This window comes from Psittacula echo (assembly GCF_963264785.1).
Source record: "Psittacula echo genome assembly, chromosome: 10".
NCBI lineage: Eukaryota > Metazoa > Chordata > Aves > Psittaciformes > Psittacidae > Psittacula > Psittacula echo.
Genome location: NC_137741.1, coordinates 11529521 through 11555131, shown reverse-complemented (window position 1 = coordinate 11555131; position 25611 = coordinate 11529521). Strand labels below are relative to the sequence as shown.

At 38.2% G+C, this 25611-nt stretch overlaps 1 protein-coding gene across 1 annotated transcript; it reads left to right on the top strand.

Annotated features, from left to right (window-relative positions):
* Positions 1-285: 285 nt before the first annotated feature.
* CEP152 (centrosomal protein 152) lies at positions 286-24323 on the top strand (the record flags this gene model as incomplete). Its single annotated transcript, XM_080626749.1, has 26 exons — positions 286-372; positions 2372-2472; positions 2708-2774; positions 2989-3330; positions 3883-4051; positions 4822-4962; positions 5858-5997; positions 6289-6489; positions 7930-8077; positions 8752-8843; positions 9114-9277; positions 9857-10064; positions 10932-11045; positions 11175-11305; positions 11490-11618; positions 11764-11899; positions 12639-12818; positions 13323-13595; positions 14057-14188; positions 14426-15073; positions 16636-16810; positions 21536-21617; positions 21703-21809; positions 22580-22736; positions 22979-23082; positions 23320-24323. 26 exons carry the CDS (start codon positions 286-288, stop codon positions 24321-24323), a joined length of 5232 nt encoding a protein of 1743 aa, XP_080482875.1.
* Positions 24324-25611: the final 1288 nt, after the last annotated feature.

Below are 25611 nucleotides of genomic sequence, written 5' to 3'. Positions count from 1 at the left end.
GTCAACAATAATGATGTCAACATGTGAGAAGCCCAAATAATCTGTTTTACATGCTAAATTCTTAGAAGCGAGTAACATTGGATATACTGAGAAACAAAAGCTTAAGTGAATGATATAGGTGATGTGCAAGTTTGTTTCAGAGATTATATTTTTGTATGTGTTTGACTACTTAATTCAGGAAGTGAGGGTGGCACTTCTTAGTCCTCTTCCTTGCCTTTTTATCATGCGTGATGTTTTCTTATCTTGTGATAGGTTTTGCTGGATGCGCAGAAACCTTAGAAAACAATGTCTCTTGACTTTGATAGTGCAGCTCTGCAAACTCAACATGAAGATGAAGACTATGACCAAGAGGATTATGCAAGAGAACAAGAGGTGAAAAAGGGCAAACTATTTGATCTGAAGGCTTGAGTATCTGGCTTCTTCCCATCTCTCTCTTTTGTTAAAAAAAAGATCCATGCTGGCTTTGTTAAGAGCAAAACAGAGTGCAAGCTGCGCTGTGCAAGGGTGGCATAGAAAGTAAAGAGATAATGAGAAGGTGCATCTTAAGTGCATTGCAGTGTCATATGTAATGACTGGAAGACTGCAAACTCCTTGCCTATCCAGTAGTCCAAATGCAAAAGGCTGGTGTCACCTATATTTTGTATTTCTAGACAGCTTTTTTCACTTATTACAAATACTCAGAAAGAAATATCTCTTACTTGAAAATTTGCTTAGCTTAGAAAAAAAAAAAAGAGAAACCATTTTTAAAAATCTGATTACACACTTTAATCTCTAGAAAAACTATATTCAAATGTTTTGGGATTTCTTTGAAGTTGAAATACTTCAGATGTTTCTGTTGCTTTTGTTTCATAAAGACAATTGGCAAAACGTGCGTTTAACATGAATGTGCATTATGGTTACTTACATGGTGGTAAGTCATGTTCATGTCAGGTGACATCCCCAGTATATACTTCAGGGATGATTGTCTGGAGAGCAGGTATTGTAGAGACTAATGTTCACAAAAATGTGTGGTAGAACAATAGCTGTACGAATTAGAAAGATGCTGTTGCAAACATTGTAGGGAATCTATTATCTGTTCCAAACTTTCTATCCTGAAAAGGATTTTCTGCTTGTGCAGGAGAACAAGTAGTGAAATAATTGTAGGGGTGTTATAGTGGGTGAGCAAGAGTGTGCATAGATAGGATAATAATCTTCAACCTATGGTGCTTGAGTTGGTCCTTGGTTGCAAGTAGGGCAAATGAAAGGGGATCTTCAGTGAATGATGCTGCCTTTCTTTTCCTGCTTCCTGGAGCTGAGATATACTGAATCTAGAGAATGCCTTAATGATAGGGAAACTTCTTCGTGCCACTAGTGAATTTCCAGGAACAAATTTTTGGTGCTCTGTTGTCCTGCAAACATTTAGAAAAGTTGTTCTCACCTCTCTGGTCTTAGAGAGCATGTATAATAGTGTCTGAGAAAACAGGGTATGTTTGAGATAAACTTTTTGTGGCTGATGGTTTTTGTGAGGTTTTGTTTGTTTAACAAAGAAAAGCTAGTAAGGTATTTAGCATGGGGCAGCTAATGTTTTGGCTTTTACTAACACAGGCCTTGAGAGTGCAGAGAAAAATAGGGTTAGGGTTCAGAAATGGTATGTAATAACTCTGAATATATTGTGTAGTTCTCAAGTCACCTAATAAGGAAAAGAGTTCATGGCTCAGATCTTTAAGAAGCCCAATGAGTGGCCCCATATCAAAGCCTCTCTGAAAACTGAAAGAAGAGGTACAATCTATATGGGAATCATTACAACAAGTAAGTTCAGGTGTGGTTTGGTTGTGTGCTTGGTTTTGTTTGGTTTGGTTTTGTTTTGTTTTTTTTTTTAGTGGCACAGCTATCTTCTGAACTAGAACTGGTGATATTTTAATCTGTTCATGTCTAGTTGCTTGGTGATTTCATCTGAACACCTGAGCGAACCGCTTATAATTGCAGTGATGACTTCTTGCATCTAATAACACTGACTGGCAAGTTCTTTTGGAGAAGTCTGGATTGAAATCCAGATATGTTTTTACTGTCCAATACCTCTCTTGCCTGGGATTTAGGAAGGAGAAGCCCTGGTGTGATTAGTTTGCAGATCATTCTTCAAAAGTAGTCTGCCCTGGGACAATGTCTGGTGGCATTTTCCTTATTTTCCTTACCTCTTTCTGGTGTGGCTCTTTTCTTAACAAGAGTTTGCCAAAAATGATTTTGCTTGGTACTCTAGTTTATTAAGCATTCTGTAGGAAAAACCCCAGGATTTTGTGCAAGTGGCCTATTTTGCCCCTCTCTGTCTCCCTGGACTGAACTTGTATGCATTGTTTTGAAAGGCATGTAATGAATATTGTTTGTTCTGTTTCAGTTGCAACAACTATTGACAGACCTTCCCCATGACATGCTGGAGGACAGTGGAGACCAGCTCTCCAGCTATTCAGACTGTAGCTTACATGAGACTGAGGAGCAGTAAGGAATTCTACCTCATGTTTTATTACTTATGTTGTGTGTTTGAGATTAAAGCAAAATCTCAGCTGATGAGGTGCATAAAAGCAATCAAAGTAAAAGGACAGCTGTATGGTTTGTGTTCCATGAGAAACAAACTAGATGCCACTGAATTTGACGAAGAGGTGGTTTGTTTTGTTTGGTTTTTTTTTTTTCCTAAAGTTATAAGTACATAATTAAGCTGCTTGTATTTCTCTAGATCACATGAGTCCGGGAAGCATGATGGAAGGTGGAATGATCATCCCTTGATAAGTGATCCTCAAAATGTAAGCTTGTATGAGCAGTCATGTAATTATTAGAAACTGCTTGTTCATAATATGCTAAATAGTATTTAAATTCATTAGAGAAATGCTTCTCATGTAGGTAATGTGTTTTGCTGTTTTTAAAGTGTTTCTAATTTAAGGGTAACCCTAACAAAAAGGAGGTGGGGAGAAATCCAAGTTATGAGAAAGCAATTCTAAACCTCTTATCAATTCGTAGGTTTATGAACAAGGACAAAATCTGTACCCTGAACAATTCTTGTGTGACCAGCAGAATGATCATGTTGAAAAACATGGCAATAATTGGAATGGCCTACATAACGAGGAAGAAAAGCAACATTTATATGAAGTTAAGGAAGATTACTGTGGCCAGAATGGTCAAGAGGATCCTGATGTGTATCTTGGTAGAGAAGGGTTTAGTGCTCCAAGTTGCTACCAACAGAACAATGTGTATCATCTTCCTGAAAACTTCAGACCATATAAAAATGGCTATAAACCAGAATTTAACAACCAGCAAAATAAGATAATAAATTTTTCAGATGCTCCAAAGGAACATCTTAAGGTATTTCAGAACCTGATGCAATTTTCTGTCTCTTCTGGAAAGTTTTCACAGGTCTTTAACTATTGGTAATTTAACTTGTTACTGATCTTAAGGGTCTTTTCCAACCTAGTTGATTCTGTGATTCTGTTCTATGATTCCAGTATTTCTAAATGTTTTTGTTCTCTTATTATCATGTTAAACATTAATGGGAGATTCTGTAGTCTATTTAAAACAATGAAATGTTAAATAATTACATTTTCATATATGCATGGGTTTTGTTGTTTTTTTTTTTCCTCTTGTTGGCTTGGTGGAATTCCATGAAATAGAGTGAATGTGATTGATTCTCTTAAGTGTGTACTTACTCTACTGAAGTTCAGACTTCACTGCACTCCTAAAGTGAATGCTTTCATGAAAATTTCTGTCACACTGAAATGGGGTGCTGGGTTGAAGCCTGAAAATGAAGATCTACTTGAGCTCCTAATCTCAGCGTGTAAAATCAAAAATGTTTTCATAGAGCAGAACTACAGTTGTAGTTTTAATTTATTTCCTCTTATCTATGTATTGTCACAACAGCAATTTATTGCATCTGATGTTGTTGGTGGTGAGTCGCCAGAATCTTACAAAGTGACTTATAAACCATACCAAAATGGCATTCATCAAAAAATGCCAGTACTCCAAGAAGGAACCAGAAGAAATGAAGTGTTTGAAGACTTGCAACATGAATTCTTGGGCAATGATGACAGTAAGTGTTTGCTGTTTAGACTTGAAATAAACTTGTGTGAAAAGTCCACTGGAAACCAGCAACAGAAAGTCTGTTTATTTCAGTAGAGGACAACTAAAAGTATGTTGATGTATATGACTTTTATTTTACTCCAAGCTTACAGTGTGAGAGCCCTGAGTTTGTGTTTGTGTAGGGTTCGTTTTTATTTGTTTGCTTGGGGTTTGTTTTTTGTGTCTGTGTTCACCCCTTAATCTAGAAATTAGCTGGTTTTGATCAGGGTATTTGAATTTCGGGCTATGAAAAATGTAGTTTTGTCTGATGAGACTGTGAATGGAATTATTTCTGGCAGCTTGATCCTAAGTCTTGCTGGTGCTTGGTCTTTATAATATTGGAAAATAATGACTTGCTATACCTTAGGAAGCATACTTCGCTTGATGCCACATGGGGCTTTTCTGTTAAGCATACTTCAAATAATCAAACTTCTTTGCTTATTAGACATCTTGAAAATTTATAGTTTCTACAAGACTGGGAATTCACAGCATGTAAACCTGTATCCGGGTTTGCTCTTAGGTTTGAATCACATTGGTGGCTCCTACAGTTCTTCATCCCGTTGCTGCCAGAGCAGCTCAGGTGATGTGAGTCAAATATGGATTAAAAATTGTTGCAATTTTGTGAACCAACAGTTAATTTGGCATTGTATAAAAGATTATCTTGGGGCAGGAATTACTTATGACTGTTTCTTGGTTGGTTGACTGTGTTGACTTGTCTCTGTGCTATTTGAAATTTGACAGATTCTTCAGAAAATATGCAGATCCTTCAACTTCAGGTTCTAAATAAAGCAAGAGAAAGACAACTGGAAGAACTTAATGACAAGCTAGAAAAGAGTGCACAGCAGATTAGGTATTTGAATCATCAGCTTGCAATGGTCACAGGTAAAATGACTTGTATTAATTCTTTGATTTCATTTGTATCTAACAACTTTTTTATTCTGAAACTTTGATTTAGGTAGTGTCTCTGCAGGTATTGATTTTACTTATTAACTTGATTTGGGATATATAGACCTAACCATCTCCCCCCAGTATTATTGTAAAGACAGTTGCCTGACTGCATAATGATCTTTTACTGCATTCTCAAGGCCATCATTGTATTCCAGAGTCCCTGTGTGCCAGGCGTTAAAAAAGTACAGAAGTTTGCTGAAGTAGTATGTTGAAAGTACAAAATATATATATAGAAAAAAGCCTCGTTAGAACTGTGTATTTGTAAAAAAAGGGGGTTTTGGTGCTGTCTGGTTTAACAAGCCGTTTTCTGAACTGTATATAGAGGGAAACTTTTCCCAAATGATCCAAGCTGTAGTGGAGACTGGTGGTTGTCTTGGTCTCCCTTATAGGAACAAACGAAAAGTTATGAGCTTAGAGATTGAATATAATTTTTAGAAGGCAAAAGTAGCAAAGGAGAGAGAAAACCTCAGCTGGCAACTATTTTGCAGTGTCTTGGCTGTTCCTCCAGGGGAGTTATTTCATTTCTTCTTTTAAATGATGTTAAGGGATGGGGCTAGTTCCTAGTGCTGACACAATGGGGTTTGTTTCCACAAGAACTAGAGTTCTGAAGGTACAGTATATCAGAGTCCTTCCAGCTACCAGAGGGTGAAAGTCGTTACTGGATGGAAACTGAGTGCTTTTGTTCTGTCTTCTGCTTCTGGGCCACATTGTAAGACAGAGGGATCACAGTGAATGGTTCTGTAGAGCAGGGATACTGAACAGTCATGTTCCATGAAGTTGCTGGGTGGCTGGCCACATTCTCACGCAATTACAATGTTTCTCTCTTAAGATGAAAAAGATGGTTTGACTGTTAGTCTTCGTGAGTCTCAAAAACTCTATCAGAATGGAAAGGAGCGGGAAGTGCATCTTGAAGGTCAAATAAAGGCACTTGAAACTCAAATTCAGAATCTTACTACCAATGAGGAGCAGGTACTATAAATATATTTAAACTCTTTATTGTGGAAGATCTCTATAGTTACATTTATGGTGCATTTGCATTAAACATACATGCTAGTCTCTTGAAACACTCTTTATGACTCACCTGAATATATGATGAATAAATAGGATGTGTTGGGGGAAAATAGTTTATATTAAATTCCAGGCATTATCTGAGGACTTTTAGCGGCTCTTGCACAAAAAAAATCCTCAATTGTCATATGGAATATTGGAGCAAAAGTAAAATATATGTAACTGGGAGCTATCCTAATACTGTTCCTACAGATATTGAAGCAATCCAAAGTGGCAGAGGTAGCCATGGAAAGCATGCAGAAGCAGCTGTTAGAACTTCAGAGATCAGATGCCCTTCAGCGAGCCAGAGAACAACATGAGGGCATTATTTCAGCACTCAAGCAGAAGTATGAAAAGCAAGTATTATCATTAGAGCAGAAACTTGAGGCTACAAAATCTGCACTCCGAGAGCAGGTGAGAAATTATTTTAGGACCCCAAGTACTGTACTGGAAAGGCTGTAGAGCTCCCTATGTTTCCTAAACTGCACTTTTGGACTTATAATAACTCTTTCTGGAAGCAGCTAAGCAAATGGAAAGGAAATTCTCTGTAAGTCTCAATATTACAGAGCCTATGTGGTATGTTTTTATAAACATCTCCAGGCAGTTGTGAGCTCAGATTGTGAGTGCGTACATAGCAGATGTGGAGGATGCAGGAATTCATTGTCTTAGTTTCTCTCCTGAGCTTTCATTCTGTGCACAGTCTCTTTTTGAAAGAGTACTGGCAAATAAATCTAGGAAAGAAAAGGCCTAGTTAAGAAATGAGGTGATATTTTTGCTACAAGAACTGTTTATTAAACAGTTTATTGCCAAGCTTTAGTCTCAAAAATGATTTGACCACTGAACAGTCACTGTATTTGAGAAGTATGGATTTGAAAGGAGAGAAGGGGGAGAAAAGGCTGGCTTTGAGATTGAATTTGATATGGATTGTGCACATGGTTACAGACCTTACTAAAATTATTCTACCTGGCAAGAGTCCATTACACTATTAGAAATATTAGAGCAATGTAGTCAAGCCTTAATAAATTGTCGTGTTTTTTTCACAAAATGGAAATATAATTATTTTTATTAATTCTAGGACTAATTCTTGTCTCAGCATAAATATTCATAAAAGTAAAAGGGTTGTGTGTTTGAAAGCGTAACTAGCATTTGCCTGTAAACAGGAGCGTGCTGCCTAATTTCTGTCTTGGTACCACAACAAAGCTTGCACAGCTTTGTCTCTACAGCAAAAAAGAGTGTTTTATGGAGTATATTTGAGGTATTTAGAGGCCTTGTGTTTTTTGAGAGAAAATAGAAAATTCAAAAGGCGTAAAGATGAGGTGCTGTGCCTTCCAGGTCTGTGTAGGTAACTTAATAATGCCTTATGAAGGTCTACTTTGTATATCAAGTGAAAAAACTACAGTTCCTCTTTTACAGAGCATTGGAACTTGAAAGCTTGGCTTAAGCTCAGTCAAAATAAACTAAGTTGAGTTAAACTGAGGCTTAATATAAATAACGTGAAGGCTTGATTTTTCTACAGTAGACTAACTATATGTGAAGAATTACAGAGGATAATCTGACATGTTGGAAACTTAACTGCTCTAGGAAGTTATAAATGGTTCGCATCCATGGATGTTTATTTAGGAGTATACTTACTGTCTCCTAGTGAAAACTTAACTTTGATGCTGTAAGAGGTGACTTGTGAGCCAAGAATAGCATTTGATCAGTGATTGATTTAGCTGGCCTCTACCCCTTTAGGCATCAGATTGATTCTATTTTTTCTCCCTGTGACCTGTATGTATTGATTCTTTCTGTATCCAAAACTGTCCTAGATGGTTAGATGTTTGTAACACAAGTAAAAATAATCTCTCTTCCTAGAAAGAGCTATGCAAAAATCTAGGAGAGCATGTTAAGCAACTTGAAAAAATGCTGGAAGAAACTAAATGTGAAAAAACAGAAATAATAAATCGACTGACAAGAAGCCTAGAAGAAAGCCAAAAGCAATGTGCAAATTTACTGCAAACAGGTCTGTCTCTTACTCATACCTTATCTTTCCTTGCAGAAATGGCTTCATTTCTTCAACGTATGAAATTGCACATCTATATTGTTACTGAAATAGAATCAACATCAAGCTAAGTGTGTACTAGACCATTTCCTATGCAGTGCATTAGTCAGAATTAAATGAAATTTAGTTAAATGTAGACTGAAGTGTAAAAAGAATCCCCAATAAAAGTAAAATACCCCCCCCCCCCCCCCCCCAAAAACCCCACCAAAACCCTAAACAAGAGTTATAAAACTATTTGTATGGATTTTGTGCTATATATGTGTAAACTTAGTTTGGGACTAAATAACAGCCTTTCGAAGCAAGCTGTAGGCACTTGACTTGAATTGCCATGCTAAATTCAGATCTCAATGAGAAAGAAATTGTGCATGGAGGCTGGTTCTTGGAAACTTGCAGCAGTAGGAATAGCATACGAAATATTCTGCTTTCTGTGTATTTGACTTGTGTCTACCTTTACACGTTGAAATCTTTTAGTAGTAATGTATGTAGTAACTATTAGTGAGGTCAAGGAAACAGAAACAGAGTAATTCCTGTTACCAGAATCAACATTGCTATGTTTGTGATCTCTTTTCAGATTGCATAGTCTTTGTTGCACATTTATGATTTGCTCTTTCTGTCTGTTTTCTTTCCTGCAATAGGCTCGATGCAGGAGACAAATCAGTTACGGTTTCAGTTGCAACAAGCTCAGTCTGCACAAATGATAAGCAATAACATGAACAAGGCTTTGCAGGTTAATTTTATTAAATATCTTACCATTTTGATTTAAGAGGGGATGAGCGTTATAGCTGAGGTCGATAGCTGAAACTCTTTGTGTTTGTTGAGGGAACAAACGCATCCTTTCACTACTTCATCTCACTGTGTTGCACGTGGGACCTCTCTCCGCCCTCCATTAAAACACAATGGGGCTTACCCATCTGATATCATACATCTGTCTAACCGGTGTGTTTGCTTGAAATTTCTCTGCTCAGTGTAATTTTTTTTTTATGTCTCTTCCTTTAAGGAAGAATTAATGGAACTGAAGGAAGAAATATCTTTGTATGAATCTGCTGCCAAGCTTGGAGTATTTTTGAACGATGCAGGTGGAGAGGCTCATACGAACCTGGGTGATTCCTATGTAGAGCTGGGAATTAAAAAAATCACCGGGAAGAAACCAAGGTTCTGCAGGTATCAAGTGGTTCTTGTTGGAAGAAAAAAAATCAAATCATCAAATTATAAGTGATATGTACAAGATAGTCTTACTGGATCAGCATATAGGGTTTTTGGTACATACTTGAAATTTTGCTTGTATTGCCAGGTAATCTGGGAAACAGGAAACTGAACTAATACTATAAAGTGGATGCCTAATTGGTGCTTAATAAATCTTCAGACATTGTAGGGACTCATTGGATTGTATGAGTTGCATGCATGGATAACTTCTTGATCAAAGATTCTACATAGCTACTTAATGCTAAAGCTGTTTTTTAAAAACAACCAATTGAGTTGTCTCAGAAAACCTCACATCATGTGAGAATGAATCTTTTGAGGAGACGGCTGAAGGAACAAGTTTTCTGTACATTAACTGCAACTTGATGCAAAAGCAAAGCATATGGCCTCTATATTCATGTTCTCTCATTCTATTTACTATTACCTCTTAGACATCTTTATTTCTGGTAGTATAAGTTGCTCTTCTATTTGCTGCCACTACCTTTCAGATAAATGTATTTTGTCTTTTAAATACTGAACCAGTTTTCTGTTCCCTAATAGTGCAATGCAGAACAGAGACATGGATAAAGAGCTCTCTAAAGATGAAATCATTGTAGAACTAAAAGCCGAGCTGGAACGTTTATTGAGCAGTAATAAAATGAAGAGAAACCAGATTACTCAATTACAAAATGATCTTAAAGATTGCCAGAAGACTTCAGAGGAATACAAGCAGTTGTTGAAAGCAGAAAAAGCATCCAAAGAGTCAGAGGTTGGTTTGTTTACACTTTTTAAAAATTAAAGATGTGCTGGAATTTAGTGAACTTCTTATGAAAATGGATGAAAAAATTTACTCACAGCTGGGTATTCATAGCAACTAAGTAAATCTGTCGCTGATCTTAAGGAAAGTATTGTCATTTAGATGATGCTGTGATTTGTCTATTTGGTGCAAAAGAAACAAACTGAATAGTGGAACTTGGACAGCATTGTGTGTTGTTATTATTATTGTGTGTTAACAGTGTTACTAGGTGAGTTCTGATACAGTGGCTTACTTGCTTGATAGAACTTAATGGCTGCTCTGCTTTTTTGGAATTAAATTTCATTGAAGAAAATAGGTTTTCTTTAGCCAAAAAAACTTTGTGATTTCTCTGGGAAAGTGGGTATTGTCATGAAGTTCCATAATGGAACATTAAACGGACTGCCTTCAGATGGCCTTCACTATGTAATTTGATCAATAAGGAATCTCTTTGATACTGTATCTCTCTTCACCCCATTATTACTTTCCCTCTACAAATTGATCAGACTTGTAACATCTGCTCTTGTAATCTACATATTTTGACCTGGATATGGGATGGGAATCTAATATGTTGAGAAGTGTGCTGTCTGTTGGATGATAGTAGTCATTCAGCTTGCAAGCTCAACATTGAGTGTGAGCTACTTTAAACCTTCATGATGCTATGAGTTTCAAGAATTCCTCTAGTGTAATAGTGATATTATTCTATTTTCCACTGCAATAATTACCTTTTGTGTTGTTTCTTCTAAGTGCAATTTTTGTTTGTCAGCTTTAACTTCTGAAAGCATCAGCATCTTAATCATACATATCTCAAAAGACATCACCTTAATTTTGTTGTGTTTTTAGCCTGTTGCAAATTTGTATGATACTTCAGTGGCCAGTCCTTCAGTTTCTGATAATCTCAGTGAAGAAGTTTTGAGGCTCAGAAAGGCTAATGAAACTTTGCTAAAAGAAGTTGAGGTAAGAGAGATGCTGCTTATCCACACAAAAAACACACACACACCCCCACCCACACACACACCCCCGCTGCTGAAACCTGTAATTAGGGTTCTTTACAACTCACCTATTACCTGACCCTTGTTTGGCCAGAACTGTACTTCAACTATTGAAGAACTGAAGGAAAATGAGGAAAATCTGAAAAGCTTAAATCGAGATCTGTGTTGTCAGATGAGGAAGATGGTTCAGGATTTTGATCAGGATAAACAAGAAGCCATTGACAGGTAAATCTCTTAACTGTGTTTAGTTCCATTTGTGGACTTTTAGCCTGCATGATAACCTTGTGCCTGCTAATCTGGTACAAGTGGAGATCAATATTAGAAAGCTAATTTCTTTCTTAAGGAAGAACTGAACGCTGTTTAAAAGGGGAAGAAGAGCCTAGGTAACTTTCCTTTCTTGAAACTGTAGGTGTGAAAGAACTTACCAGCAACATCATGAGGATACAAAAGCACATTTTGAGAAAGACCTGATGGAGAAGCATGCTGCAGAAAAACAGCAGCTTATTAAAGCTTATGAAGAGACAATCTTGCAGTTAAAGTAAGACTTACCATTTGTTTTCCACTTTACTGAAACTTTCACATTTCCTGTCTGGCCTTCAGTTCTAGTCATGCTTTTTTTAATGCAGAATTGCTGGGCTGTGAATGTAAAGACTGATTGATAATAAATAATCTGTCCTGTGAAGGGTTAACATAGAGGAGCTGAACAGAGAGATGACTGCAGTGAAGGAATGTTACATTGGAGTCTGTGGGGAGAAGGACAACTTGGAAGCTACTTTGAGACAGAAATTTGAGCAAGAGCAGCAGCTGAAGGAAGAGAAGGTACTAAAGGAAATATCTGTAAACTATATTACTTCAGACTATTTTCAAGATGTGATATCCATAAATGTATTTAACTTTGTAAATGTTAGGGAAAGATACTTGGAAGGCATGCAGCTGTATCATAAAGTTCATAAATATGACCTATTGGTGGCTAAGCTAATATACTAGTGTCCCAGGTTTTAAAATAATGTAGAAATAACCTTTCAAATATCTATTCACTTTCATGTAGTCACCTTTCATAATTCTGATGCTTGAGGACTGCTCATTCAATGTGAGGTTTTACATTCATGAGACAGTTTTCCAAAAAACTGAATGATGTTACAAGTTTTCTTCTTCCTGTATAAAACTGATTTGCAAATGCTGTGGTTATTTTAAGTAATAATGAATTCTGGCTGCTATATTGATTTTTTTTCTGAAGATAAAACAGTGTGAAATGACTAAAGTAAGTCAACTATCTTACTAAGCACGATACAAAAAGGTACATCTCAAAGTATGCTGGGAATAAAGATGCTTGATGAGAGAACTTATTTTAGAGCAATAGCCTATAATAACCTCTGATATCATGCCTTAAAACACCTTTTGATAGCTGAATCTCTTGTTCAGGTGTCCTCAGGAAGATCAGTGGCAGAAGCTCTGGAGCATTAATCATGTCTCTTATGCATTCTCCTCACTTGCTGCCACAGCAGTTCATTATGCCTTGGAGAATACTTTTTTTTTTTTTTTTTTTTATGCCTTCTAGCTCAAGAAACAGCTTCTAGAAGAGAAAAAAGACTCTCTTAAGTTTCTGAGGAATGAGCTTGAAGAGAAACACCGCAGTTCGATGTTAGCAGCAAAGAGGCAGTGGCTGGAAGAAAAGGAACAGCAGGTTGAACAGGAAGTTGCATTAGCCAAAGTTCACTGGGAGAAGGAAGAAAAGGAGGTGTGGGACATTTCAGGGGTTGTTCTGATTTTTTTTTTTTTTTTTTCTGTTTATTTTCAGAAGGAACTTCCATGTAAATACACTTGTGCTCTGTTATTCTGCCATTTGAAGTGGCTTTTAGGGTTCTTTCACTTTATGAGCCTCTGAAGAAGTCAGTAGGTATTGCGGATGCTTAATATTTCAGAAAAAGAAAACCCTAGATCTTGTAAAGTAACATGCAGAATGTCTTGAATGTCACAGCTGAAAACGTGCTGAAGTTTTCCACCCTGATCCCTGGGCGAGTGATTATGCTTTCTGTTGTTTCTTTCAGTTACCATATAAAAGTTCTTTCTGTATCCGATCCCAGGGAATAAAGCTGTGATGAGCTGCCAAACTCTCTCCTCTTAGCATGATTTTGCTTTTTTTCTGTTAGGAAAGATTATTAGCGTAAAGAAAGTTTTGTTTGTTAAATACAGTGAAATTTGGGCACTGGAAAGATTTTCTTAAAGATATTTTTTTCCTTAGAATAAAGAACAAGTCTTTGCAAAAATAGAAAGAGAATGGCAAAGTAGGCTGGAAGAAGTGAGAAGAACTATAGTTGAATGTAATGACTGCAGCAGCCAAACTGACCAAGTAACAGTTGTGGATGAAGTTTCAACTAAAGAGTTAGAAGGGACTGTTGAAGACCAGAGGCTGCAGATCCAGAAGGCTCTGAAAGAAAAGATGGTCTCTGAAGAGGCCTTAAAAGAATTTGAAATAGAACTGGAAAATAAATACTGTAAAAAACTTGCCAGCCAGGTAACAAATAATTGTTCTGTCTGCCTGGAAGCCTGTGAAACTGCTGTGTGCAATTAAGTCACAAAAGAAGTGTTGCTTTCCACTTTCTCTTAAGCTCAGTAGTTGCTATTTGGTAGATTAGAAATATATTCTTAAAAAAATTCTGCAGAAGCTATAGCATGAAGCTTATTTTTTCTGGCTGTTAGTTTTTCATATAGTTGGACAAGCTTTGCAGGAGTTTTGAACAGAACCGAGCAACACTGACTTAGTTTATGCCACTTTGTTAAAGATAAATTTAATATTTATCATTTTGGTATCAGTTTTGCATCAAGAAATGCATCAGATCCTGCTGGTCTGATTCTTGTAGTTTCTGTAAACATAGGCTATCCCAACTGAAGTCTGTTCTTTCATTGCTGCATGAAAGTAATAATAAAATGTATTCGATGGTGACTGAAGTAGGGTTTTTTTTAATCTGCTTATAGGTAGATGCAGCTTTAACCCAAGCTCATACCAGGTGGCTGCAAGAACTAACAAACCTCAAAGAATACAAAATAAATCTAAAGATAGAGCAAGAAAAATGGGAAAAAGAGCACAAAGAGACTGCAGCAAAGCAGGTAGCCCAAAATACTTGTATATTTCTGAGGAATGAATGTAGACATTGGTGGGGAATCATTAGGAAGAGGTGTTTCTGGTGTACTCTGGTTCTGATCCATTTTTTTTTTCCTATATAGGATTATACTTTCATTAAATAATTTGAGAATAATCTCCAACAGATAACAACCCAAGGTGATAGTTTATGTATATGTAAATGTATGTATATATTTATAACAACTGTGTTATGTATTCACCAGTTAGCCCTCGTTCTCTCAGCTGCTGAAGAGAAATGGAAGAAAGAGTATGAGGATACAGAGAGATCTGGACCAAGGGTGAAAGAACTTGAAGAAAAAGTAACTTCTCTCAAGAAGGAATTGGAGCTAAAGAAAGAAGAAATCCCTGCAGCTATCAAAGCAGAACTAGCAAAAGCCCGTGCTCAGTGGAACAAAGAAAAGCAAGAAGAAATCCTGCAGATACAAGAGCAAAATGAGAAAGACTACCGATCATTCTTAGATGATCACAGAAACAGAATTAAAGAGATACTTGCAACAGCAAAAGAGGATCTTGCAAAGCAGAAGTATGATCTCTCCATTCAGAAAGAAGCAGAAATAAAGATGTTACTAGACCAAAAGCAGCGAGAATGGGAGGCTCAGGAGACAAAGAGATTGCAAAATGAAATTAGTCGGTATGAGGAGAAGACTCTGGTTGAGCTTGAGTGCTTGTTGAGTGAAATCCATGAAGAACTTGTCAAGTGTACACATAGTAAGTGTTCTTGGAAGAAGTGTTTTGACATTCATGTTCAATCAAGCCGTCAGTGTAAAGACAAGCTGAAGGCTTGCTTACAGAAGGCCTACACCACCTCACTTTACACAATTCTGGAAAAGAGAGAGCAAGAATGGAAAGAGGTAATATTTCTGTAAATTATAACTGACAGCCAGAAAGTTTGGGAAGTCACACATGTGTGTTTCCTCCCAAAATAAAATATCCATGTAATCCTGAAAATTGGAGAATCCAACATTTGAGTTTATTGATCGCAATAGTCCTGTAAAACTACAAAAGAGGGCTAAAACTACCATTAACAAGGGAAAAGGGATGGGTGTAGCTCTGATTTCTTCAGCCAAGTTAGAAGTGTCATTCTATAATGCCAAGATTCATAATTAGGGAGATGAATCTACCATCTTAAGTTTGAGAGCCTGTTGAGGCCCCTTGTGACCTCTTAGGTAGATTTTTTTCATAGCTGCTCTTTATTTTGTGTTTTGTTTTTTAGAAATGTGGCAGTTCATAATGGTGACTGGACATTAACTGCGGATCATGTCACTCTGTATCAGAAGGGGAAGAAAAAAGTTAAAGCAGTAAATCTTTTCTGCAAATTATCTATAGTAGAACTGAACAACTGACAAACTGATCTATCTCGGGAATAATAGTCTTGCTTAACTTTATTGTGGCTCTAGGAAATACTTTTCAATGTGCCTGCCCAAATGAGAAAAGACATTTTACCTTCCTCTAGAGGACGCTGGGGCTAAGTAGGATTCTGTATAAAGTCTTATGTTGCCTGTTTTGGCAAATTCCTCTTTTTTGCAATGCTTATGCTTGTAGTAACTTTTTAGTTATGGGCAGCATCCCACTGAAAATGCCGTTGCCACCCAGCATTTAGCAGCTGGGGAATTATCCAAGAATAGGGCAGAGAAAGAAATTGTCATGTTTTTCAAGAAAAGGAAGTGATTTCTCATAACAATGTTAACTGGTTTTTAGTGGTAATATGATTCTGTTCAGAATGTGGTACTTTCAAATTTTATTAGCATGAGTTATTTTCACAATGGTAAAGAGAATCAGAAGGAGAGTTTTTATGCCTGAAGCACCTTCTGTAATGCATATGAATCTCTCATGGTAAATGCCTTTGAACTTCAAAACATTGGTTGGCTTAAACCACCTTATCCAGTGATATCCTTAATTTCTTAGTAATGTTGTCTGTTATGCTACCATAATAACAATAAGTAAAAGAGTTCCATTTATGTAGATAATCCTGTCCTACTACCCGTATTTGCGCAGAAGGTCTAAATGGGTCCAACCCTTTTTTCTGCTTGATATGTTTTAAAGAACAAGTCAGCATCAAGTATTCAAAGACGTTTTATAGTTGTGCAATGTTAGGGGCTACTGACATTTCTAAAATACAACTCAAGATAGCCAGGTACTGCTGTTGCAGTGAATTATGTGAAGTAAAACTTCTATATGCTAGAGTACATGTTTTCCTCCTGATTTGAGGAAAACATCAGATTTACAGTTTGATTTGAGATTTACAGTTCTATTGCACGTTTAAAGCACCTGCATTACAGTTACTAAAGCTATTTAGTGGCCAGAGTTGCTTGTTTTTATGCATAACATACTACTTATCTACTTTAAGATAGTGAGGGCACCTGAGGTTTTTGCTGGATGTTGGGTTTTCAGGAAGTGGTTTTTTTAATTGCAGAAATATGAAGAGCTAATGACTAATGTAAATAAAGAAGCATGCTCATGCCTGCATCATGGTGAAGGAGAAACTGGGGACATGGTGAGACCTCCTGTGTCTGGTGCTGGACACCAGGTAGAAGCACAAAAAAGGCCAAGACGACAGCTGCCCTTGCAGGAAACCGGAGCAGACAAAGGTGTTGGGTTTGGTTTTAATCTGGCAAATTATGTATTATCAAATTAAGCTTGTTTAAGTCTTTAACAGTTAATGTCTTATTGATACAAAGTTAATTAATTGGTGAATATCTGGGTGATAGAGTAAGATGAGGTTCTTCTGGCTGTAAGGTTGTTTAATATTGCATAAGCTTGTACTGTGTTACAGTCACAAACTGTGCAGCAAATGGTACTGGTCTCCTGCTTACTGATTGAATGCTAGGCTTTGAGGTTTAGTTTTACTAAATGCTAGTAGCTTTCTGCTTTTTAAAGCCATCCTTCAGGAGTAAAGAAGTATCTGCCATATCTGCTGCAGATACTCGTTGGAGGTTGTGAACATAAGCACTAATACCTTTGATGTATAACAGCTCATAAATAAGGCAGTGTTGATCATGTTGTAGGCCCCCTTCAGATACTGGAAGGCTGCTATGAGGTCTCCACGCAGCCTTCTCTTCTCCAGGCTGAAAAGCCCCAACTTTCTCAGCCTATCTTCATACGGGAAGTGCTCCACTCCCCTGATCATCCTCGTGGCCCTCCTCTGGACTTGTTCCAACAGTTCCATGTCCTTTTTATGTTGAGAACACCAGAACTGCACACAATACTCCAAGTGAGATCTCACGAGAGTAGAGTAGAGGGGCAGGATCACCTCCTTCGACCTGCTGGCTCATGTTTATTTTCTCATCAACCAGCACCCCCAAGTCCTTTTCCGCAGGGGCCTACAAGGATGCTGGAGAGGGACTCTTCACTAGGGACTGTAGTGACAGGACAAGGGGTAATGGGTTAAAACTTAAACAGGGGAAGTTTAGGTTGGATATAAGGAGGAAGTTCTTTACTGTGAGGGTGGTGAGGCACTGGAATGGGTTGCCCAGGGAAGTTGTGAATCATAGAATCATAGAATAGTTAGGGTTGGAAATGTTCCGTCCCTGGTGGTGGTCAAGGCCAGGTTGGACAGAGCCTTGGGTGACATGGTTTAGTGTGAGGTGTCCCTGCCCATGGCAGGGGGGTTGGAACTAGATGATCTTAAGGTCCTTTCCAACCCTAACTATTCTATGATGAGCAGGGTATGGTTTAAACCATGGGTGATACTAAATCACAGAGCTTTGAAGATTGGATTATATTACTTGCTCTTGCCATTAGACAAGACAAAGAATTCTGCATTCATGTAGAAGATATTGTTGTGTCAAGGACTATTCTTCACCTGGCATGTTGATATTTTCTGATTCTTTTGATCAAGAATGTAGTTGAAAAAATTCAAATCCCTGGGTGACTTTTTTTTTTGTTGTTGTTTGTTTGGGGTTTTGGGTGGTTTTGTTTTGTTGTTGTTTTTGGCTTTTTTTTTCTTTTTTTTCTTCTCCCTTCCCATCCTTCTCCCCACAGTATATATTTCAGCACTGTAGCTCTTCCCAGAGCTGTCATATGTACTATATGGCAAAGTTGGAGACAGTCTAGCTGGGGAAGACTTCATGGGAGGCACAGAAATCTCTGGGGTTTTCTGTTTAGTTTGAATTCTTATGCAACAGAAAAACATAGAAAACCCAAGAGAGACTTTGGCTTTATGCCTATAGTATGGCTTGAATTCCTTCAACATCAAAATAACAAGCCATCTATTAAGACAAAACAATACAGGCAGTGCAGTGCTTCTGCCTCTAGAGCTGTCTATAGAGAGCAGCCATCATTCTCCTGGAAGTAGCCCAGTCTTTGTGAATTTCTTAACTTAACTAGACTGAGCCGCATGTGAGGCTTCCCAGCTGGGAGAGCGTCCCTCAGCTGACTCCAGCAGACCCTGCTTGGCAGCTGTACTTTGGAAAAACAATTAAAAATGAAACATTCAACCTACAGGTCTCGTAGCTCTGAGTGAAGGCTCAAATCATCACCGATGGGAATGCGTTGAGGCTGTGAGGGCTGAACTGCTTGATAGACGCTGCTGTGCTTTCTATAATATGGTTCCAGCCTCTTGTGATTATTTTGATTAAACTGATGTGTTATATGAGTTCCAGCAAGAGACGGACTGAGCAGAGCACAGGAAATAGTAAGATTGGGCTTGGGTTTTTTCTGCTCTCATGGTTGATGTATAACTCTTAGCAATTACTGTTGCAGGTGAGAAATGTACAAAAAGGAACGCTGGGTCTCAGGAAGATTTTTGCTGTGAATGCTGCTGCCAGGAGCTTAAAATAAGAGAGGCTGTGTGCCAGGGCTTGAAAAGAGAGCTGGAGATAGCCCACAGGCATCTTCAGCTTGCTGTAATGGAACATGTAGCCAAGTTAGAGCAAAACCAAGGTTAGGATTGTTAGTCACCTCAAGACACCTTTGAGTGGCTCTGCTTTGCTGGCTGCATGAGTCTATCTGTGCATGATTTAGTTTTCAGTGGATGGAGTAGGTGTGTGCATACTTAAAAAACCAATCAGCTTAGTAAGTTGCAAATTATCTGACTTGATATCGCTACCTACGTTTATTGTGGATGCTGTCGCATCATGTACATCTGTTGTCCTCTCAGGATAATAGACTTCATCCTTTATTGCTTTATTTAATGTGGTGGAAGTCTCCGGCCATAGTAAAATCTGGGCTGACAAGGATGAAAAATCTTTGGTATACCAAACCCCTTTGCCATACCTGTAACTACTCCTCTGGTTGGGTCTCCTATGGGCCCTGAGCGCAGGCTTTTCACTCAGAACAAGTCATATTGATTCATCTGTCTGATAGCAACAAGAATTCCTTTTGTCTAGGTTTATTTCTGAAAGGATTTGTAGGAGAATTGCCTGCTTTCTTTTATTCCTGTGCTCAAGAACTTTTTATTTCCTAATTGAGCATAATGTACCATATGGAGCACAGTTCCCATTCAGTTGGTATCTGAGGAACTCCATCCCTTTATTCAGCTGTACTGAAGTCAGGAGAGGTCCTTTGTTTTAAGGATCAGAACAAAGAGAATGATGTTTTCTCTGAAAGAAAACATGTTGACGATTGAATAAGAGGATCGTTCTCCCTGCAGTGTTTTAATCAGTTGAAGCTGTACACAATAGTGTTCAGGGCATTTTTTTTTTTTTAAGGCTCTCCTTGAGCATGGCAGGAATTGGACTTGCTGAAGGTTCTGCATCCTGAGGGTCAGTAACTCTGCAGAATTGTCTTTGTCACAATTTTACAGTAACTGTAGAAAAGTCTCTGTGGCTGCTGGAAGCAGGTTTAACAAATGGTCAGCTTGGAGGGAGATGATGTGGGGTAGTAGCTTGTACCAAGTGACTAAACAGCCTCAGTTGCCAAAGGCTGTGGTTTTGAGGGGGGGGGGGGGGTGTTCCTTTTGTTTTTTAAATGAGAAGTCTCATTTGCATGCTGTAATAAATCTTGTGCTCAGTGAGGAGGAGTAAAATGCTGTACGCTGGTAAGTGAAAGGTTCTTGCCAGCTTGTAGATGTGTGAGCAAGGCCAGGTGGGTAAGTCACAAAAATTTGCCTAATATTATTTCTGTGCTCTTCCTGTTGACAGCCATATAGTGTGTAAACTTCCCTGGGGACTGGAGGAAAGATTGAAGGATGATAGTAGGTCTGTTAGTGAAAATAGAGGCTACTGGTCTCACAAGGTCATCATAGATACAACTTGCAGCTGCTCAAAATGAGATTTGGACCACAAATGAGGATCCCTAAGGCCACAAATTGCTTTTTTCTGTGTTCCATGGTGGCTGTTTACTTTTTGCTTTTCTCCACACACCATCCTAGAGAAGGAAGAAAGCCAAATGTGTCCATGCCTTTTCCAGGGCTCAGGTCCTCATATTCTACCATGAAAGCCTTGATTCTTCCAGAAGGAAGACTTGTCTTTAAGACATGCCCTCCACTGTGTGGTGACAGTCTGTTGTCCTTAGGCCATGGTTCATGTGAGAACATTTGTGGCTGGGTGCAGTGGAGGTACCTTCAGCATTCATTGTAGGTATTTATGTTGGCTTTCTTTCCTAAAATAGGAAAGCTGGTAATCAACTGTTGATTTTTATGGGTCTATCCAGCAATTCTTCAAGTTACAGTAAATACTCATACCCTGTTTTAAAATAATCATTTGCTTGAATTAGATTACATAGCTAATGCATAGGTTTTAAGGTTCTTTAACTTTCAGATGACCCACGGGTGACCTATCTGTATGCCATGATCAACAGCCTTCAGTATCAGCTTGAAGTCCTATGCTTCGGACTTTTTCAGCTCCACTATCTTCTTGTTCTCTGTGGTGGCTCATTTTAGTATTTGTATGCTACTTAGTAGCATTGAGCACTGTTCAGCATGGAAATCCAGCCTTTTTTCCTAGCCCAAAGACAATTTTATCTATCCCAAAGACAATTTTATCTATCCCAAAGAAGGCACAACTGCTGACCCATAAACTAATAATTGTGTTCCAGTGTTTGTCAAAACAACCCTAATATTTTTCCCCTGTCCCTTCTTTACATGTACACCTGGTACCTCCTGAAGTTTTGCTTCTAGTATAGTGTTAGTAATGGCATATGAAGGCTTTAAATTTATTTAATTACTCTGTGAGAACTTTTATATCCTGGCTTCATTGAAATACATTGTGATCGATTCTTAAGTGCTTGCTACTGCAACAGCTGTACGTTTGCTGATGATGCTTTGTAACGTTGAGCTCTTATACCAGAGACAGCAGTTTATGTAATAACTTCTGTCAAACTCGAATTTAGAGAAGTGCAGTGAATTATGGTGCATCACTTTTCTCATTTTGTAGATAATGAGAAGGTTCTAGAAGCTCTAATTGTGGAAAACTCTGGGATGAAGACTAAACTGAAAGACCTGGGAACACCACCAAGGTAATAAAAAAAGCTAAAAAAGCTGCTGGCTTTTCTTTCTTGGTAAGTTGCTTTGTTTGCGCAGTGTGACTTACATGCATTTCAGGTCACTGTCAAAAGGAGGCGTCTCAAAACCTTGTACATCCTGTGACTCTGTGAAAGGGCTGGAAGAAATGCGTGCTCAGTACATTAAAGCTGTGAGCAAGATTAAGTGTAAGTACTGAAGTCTTAGCTAAAAAGTTAGGAGAGCAAAATAATTTACTTTGTCACTTCCTCCTCCTTCAGCCAACTTGCACAGGAATCCGACAGCCAAATTGCATGGGAAGTAAATTTTTCCCTTTTACTAGAGTGGATGTGAGAAACAGAATTGTCACCATAATCTTAGACAAGATTAACTGCAATGGGTGAAGCCTTGTTATGACACCCTTGTTTTGTTGCACTGTATTATGTCTTGTAAAGTAGTAAAGTGTATTTTGAGAACTGATCTTGTTTCTCCGGCAAACAATCCATCTACCCTGCAACTTGTTCTGAAAGAGAACCTGCTTTTCTCTTCTCCTATATCCTGCCATCTGTCTTGATCAGCAGCCTTCTGGCTGAAAAGAGAGGGTTAAGTGTAGCACTAGGTCTTACTTGAATGCAGCAGGTCGCCAAAGCCAGCTGCACTGCCACTGAGGAATTCCTAGATCTGCACTTTACCAGCCAAAATTCCTCCCAAATCCCTGTGCTTAGTGTTTTCTATTGCTGCTTAAGATGCAGAATCAGACAACTGAATTCCTGTCTGATGCTTCATATTGACCCACTGTGGTCTTCGGTGGCATTAATCCAGTAGGCAACACTTGGCACAAGGATTTGGGTGGAATGTTGGCAGGTAAATCCAGGCTCTTGCTTACTTGCTCCAGGTCTCTGCTAGACAATCCCAGTTTGTGGTGTTGGCTTTTTAACCTCTCTGGGGGAAAACTGCTACTAATTAATTGTGTTTCTAGGTGATATGCTTTGTTACATACGTGAAAGTAAGGAGCGAGCTGCTGAAATGATTAAAGTGGAGGTCTTAAGAGAGCGCCAAGAGACAGCAAGAAAAATGCACAAATACTATTTGACATGCCTTCAAGAACTGCTTACTGATAATGGGAAACATGAAGGGTATGTTAAAATATGTTTGGAAATTACTGTTGGCTTTGAAAGAGGTGTGTCGGAGCAAATGGTGTCTGACCTAAAGTCTTGCCAGTCTGCTCAGATTGGCATGGGGTCACTGCTGAGCAGTCTGGCATACTGTCTTTTCAGTCTTTGACTCTCGCCAACATTACCTTGAAGTAAAATGCAGAGTTGAAAAGGAATTACCCTTAAACTTTAATTTTTTTTTCATGTTCTGCAATCCTTGGCAGAGCTGAAAAGAAAATAATGAATGCTGCCAGCAAGCTTGCTACAATGGCTAAAGGACTTGAAATGCCTCTTCGACACATTCCCCAGGGCAAATCTACCCGGTCAGGTATGTTGGATTCTATAGTTGTTCTCTTCTTGATCATATTGATTTAATGCATGTAGTAGTGAAAATGCAGATGCAAAGTGAAGTACTATTTATTTATAAGCTTGCTAATGGAAATGTCAGTATAAGCTGCTTGTTTTGACAGTGCTTATAATTCTTAATTAAAAACAAACAGAAGAACTTTATTTTCTGGCATTAATCTTTCTTTTAATTAATCTATTTCCTTCCCTCCTCTCCTAGCTTTGCTGCTAAATTCTGATCTGCCACCTGGAGCTGAGTACACAAAAAGAGATCGCGTGCTTCGGACTAGGTCAAACCATATGGAAAGCAAATCATGTGGCGAAAGCATTACCGAAAAAGCCGGTGATAAAGTTGTCCAGAAACGTGTACCACATGACTTGAGACAGCAGTTTGATGCAGTGCAGGCTGAAACTCAACATATGCTTCATGAAACAGTGACTTCAAATACTCAGAATGGGAATAATTCTAAAAATCTGGATGGTGCTTCAAGAGATGCTGTGCCAGAGTTTTATTCAAATGAAGATGGAAGAAGACAAAAATATGGCCCCGTTGTAAATGCAGACAAAGGACTCCTGTGTGCTGCTAGTAATATAGCACATCAGAGTGCTTCTCCATCTGCTTTTCAAGTAATGTTAGAAAATACGCATGCACCTAGCTTTACAAATGGCCATACCATCTCTGGGCCAACTCATATGCTTAAGAGCAAGAGTGAAAGAACGGTCTTGAAAGAGGATAAATGTATCCAGTCATATGGAAAATGGAAAATTAAATCTAAAAGAACGCAGAAATTTGATTTCCGAGAAACTCCAGAAAGAGATGAAGGAAGCTGCAGTGAATGGAGTTCTGTGCATGGAAGCCTGGATTGTAATGATACACCTTTCTTGTATCCTGAACAAAAAGCCAGTGCTAATGTGCATGCACAAAATGCACACTGTGAGGAGTTTCCTCACATGAGGTCATTTTCTCCTGTAGATGAAAGTGTTACTTCTTGGAGAGACATTTCTAATGGCCATGGGAAGATTCTCAGCACAAAAAGCAGTGCTAAAGTTTCCAATAGAGGCCACCTGACAACTAACCCAGAACATTCTTCATTCCTCAACTCTGACAAGTCGAATTCCACTGTCACACAATTCAATGTGTTGCAGGATTCAAATGCAGGAAAATGCTGCAACAAATGCATGGAAAAAAGTGCTGTGGAATCTACAGTCTCTTCAGCAAGATAGTGGTTTTGATGTCTCACTTTATAACCTAAACCAATAGCAGCAATTCCTGCTTTGGAGGAGGAAAAAGATAAGGGTTTTTTCAAATAAAAGTGTGAAGATTGGGGAAAACCTCTTCTACTGTGTCCATTTTGTGATCAATGTTATACAATTTGAAGAAATGCTATAAAGTTACTTGAAATATTAATGCAGACTTTTGTTTACCTTTGTAGTAACACTTTGATTTTTACAGTGTATTATATGCAAATTTATTAAATAGAGTCTATTTTTATAGTAAGTTTTGCTTGCAGTGCAGTGTTTATCTAAAACAGAGGTACTGTAACTTGTGGTAGTCTTTTTAAATGGTTATGAAAATTACTTCACAGCTCAATGAGAGAAGTTCTAGGATTTAAGTCAATATTTTAATTGACTTTCCCATTTTGAAGGACCCCTGTAAGCCTCTGTGTGTGTCCCCATAGTAAAAGCAACCCTACTTGCATTTTTTTCATTAAATTATTATAACAAATCACATTTCAAGTATTTTTCCCTCTGGTACAGCAACAAATAGCTGATACTGGGCAGAAGAAAGGTATAAATTAGAATAACTGCATTTGGCAGGTGTTCCTTAAATAGTATAGGTTATCAATGTAAACTGAAGATACAGCAATGCTTAGAAATTTCTGTTTTAAAGGCCTGCTCATGTCTTGAAGAGAACTGTAAAATGCATTGTGTTCCTCTAGACTATTTGCTTTCCTTGGGATAGCATTTCATTTCTAGTGCTCCTGTGAGGAAGAGGTGGTTTGCTGCTTGTTTATGCAGGGTATGATTAAATCATGCCTGTTGCAATTAAAAGTCTGGTTATGGGCCAGCAATTCACATCAGTAATACAGAAGATGTAAGCAAAAAGGTTTTGCTTGCTATTCTTTGATGATAGAAGAAGAAAAAATACTGAATATTCTCTCAGATGATGTATATACCTCTTGTATGTAACATTTAACTTCCGTAAGGATACTCATTTGGTCTTCGAGTTGAACAGCACAGTTTGGTCTGAGAATCTTTTGGGTTTTAAGAGGAAAATAGTACAAGATTCAGGAGCAAGCTTCTGAAGAAAAATGTGTTTAACTTCCTTTACAGAAACATCCTGCATGTTTATATCTCAGGCCAACTGGCAAGGCAGAATGCATTACAGCTCTTGGTACGCAGGACTGGTTTGTGACTTGAGACTCTCTTGGGCGAGCTAATGAGAGACTCCTGAATTTCTTGGTGGCCTTTAATGTTGCCCGTAAATCCAACCCCATTTCCTCTTTAGTGA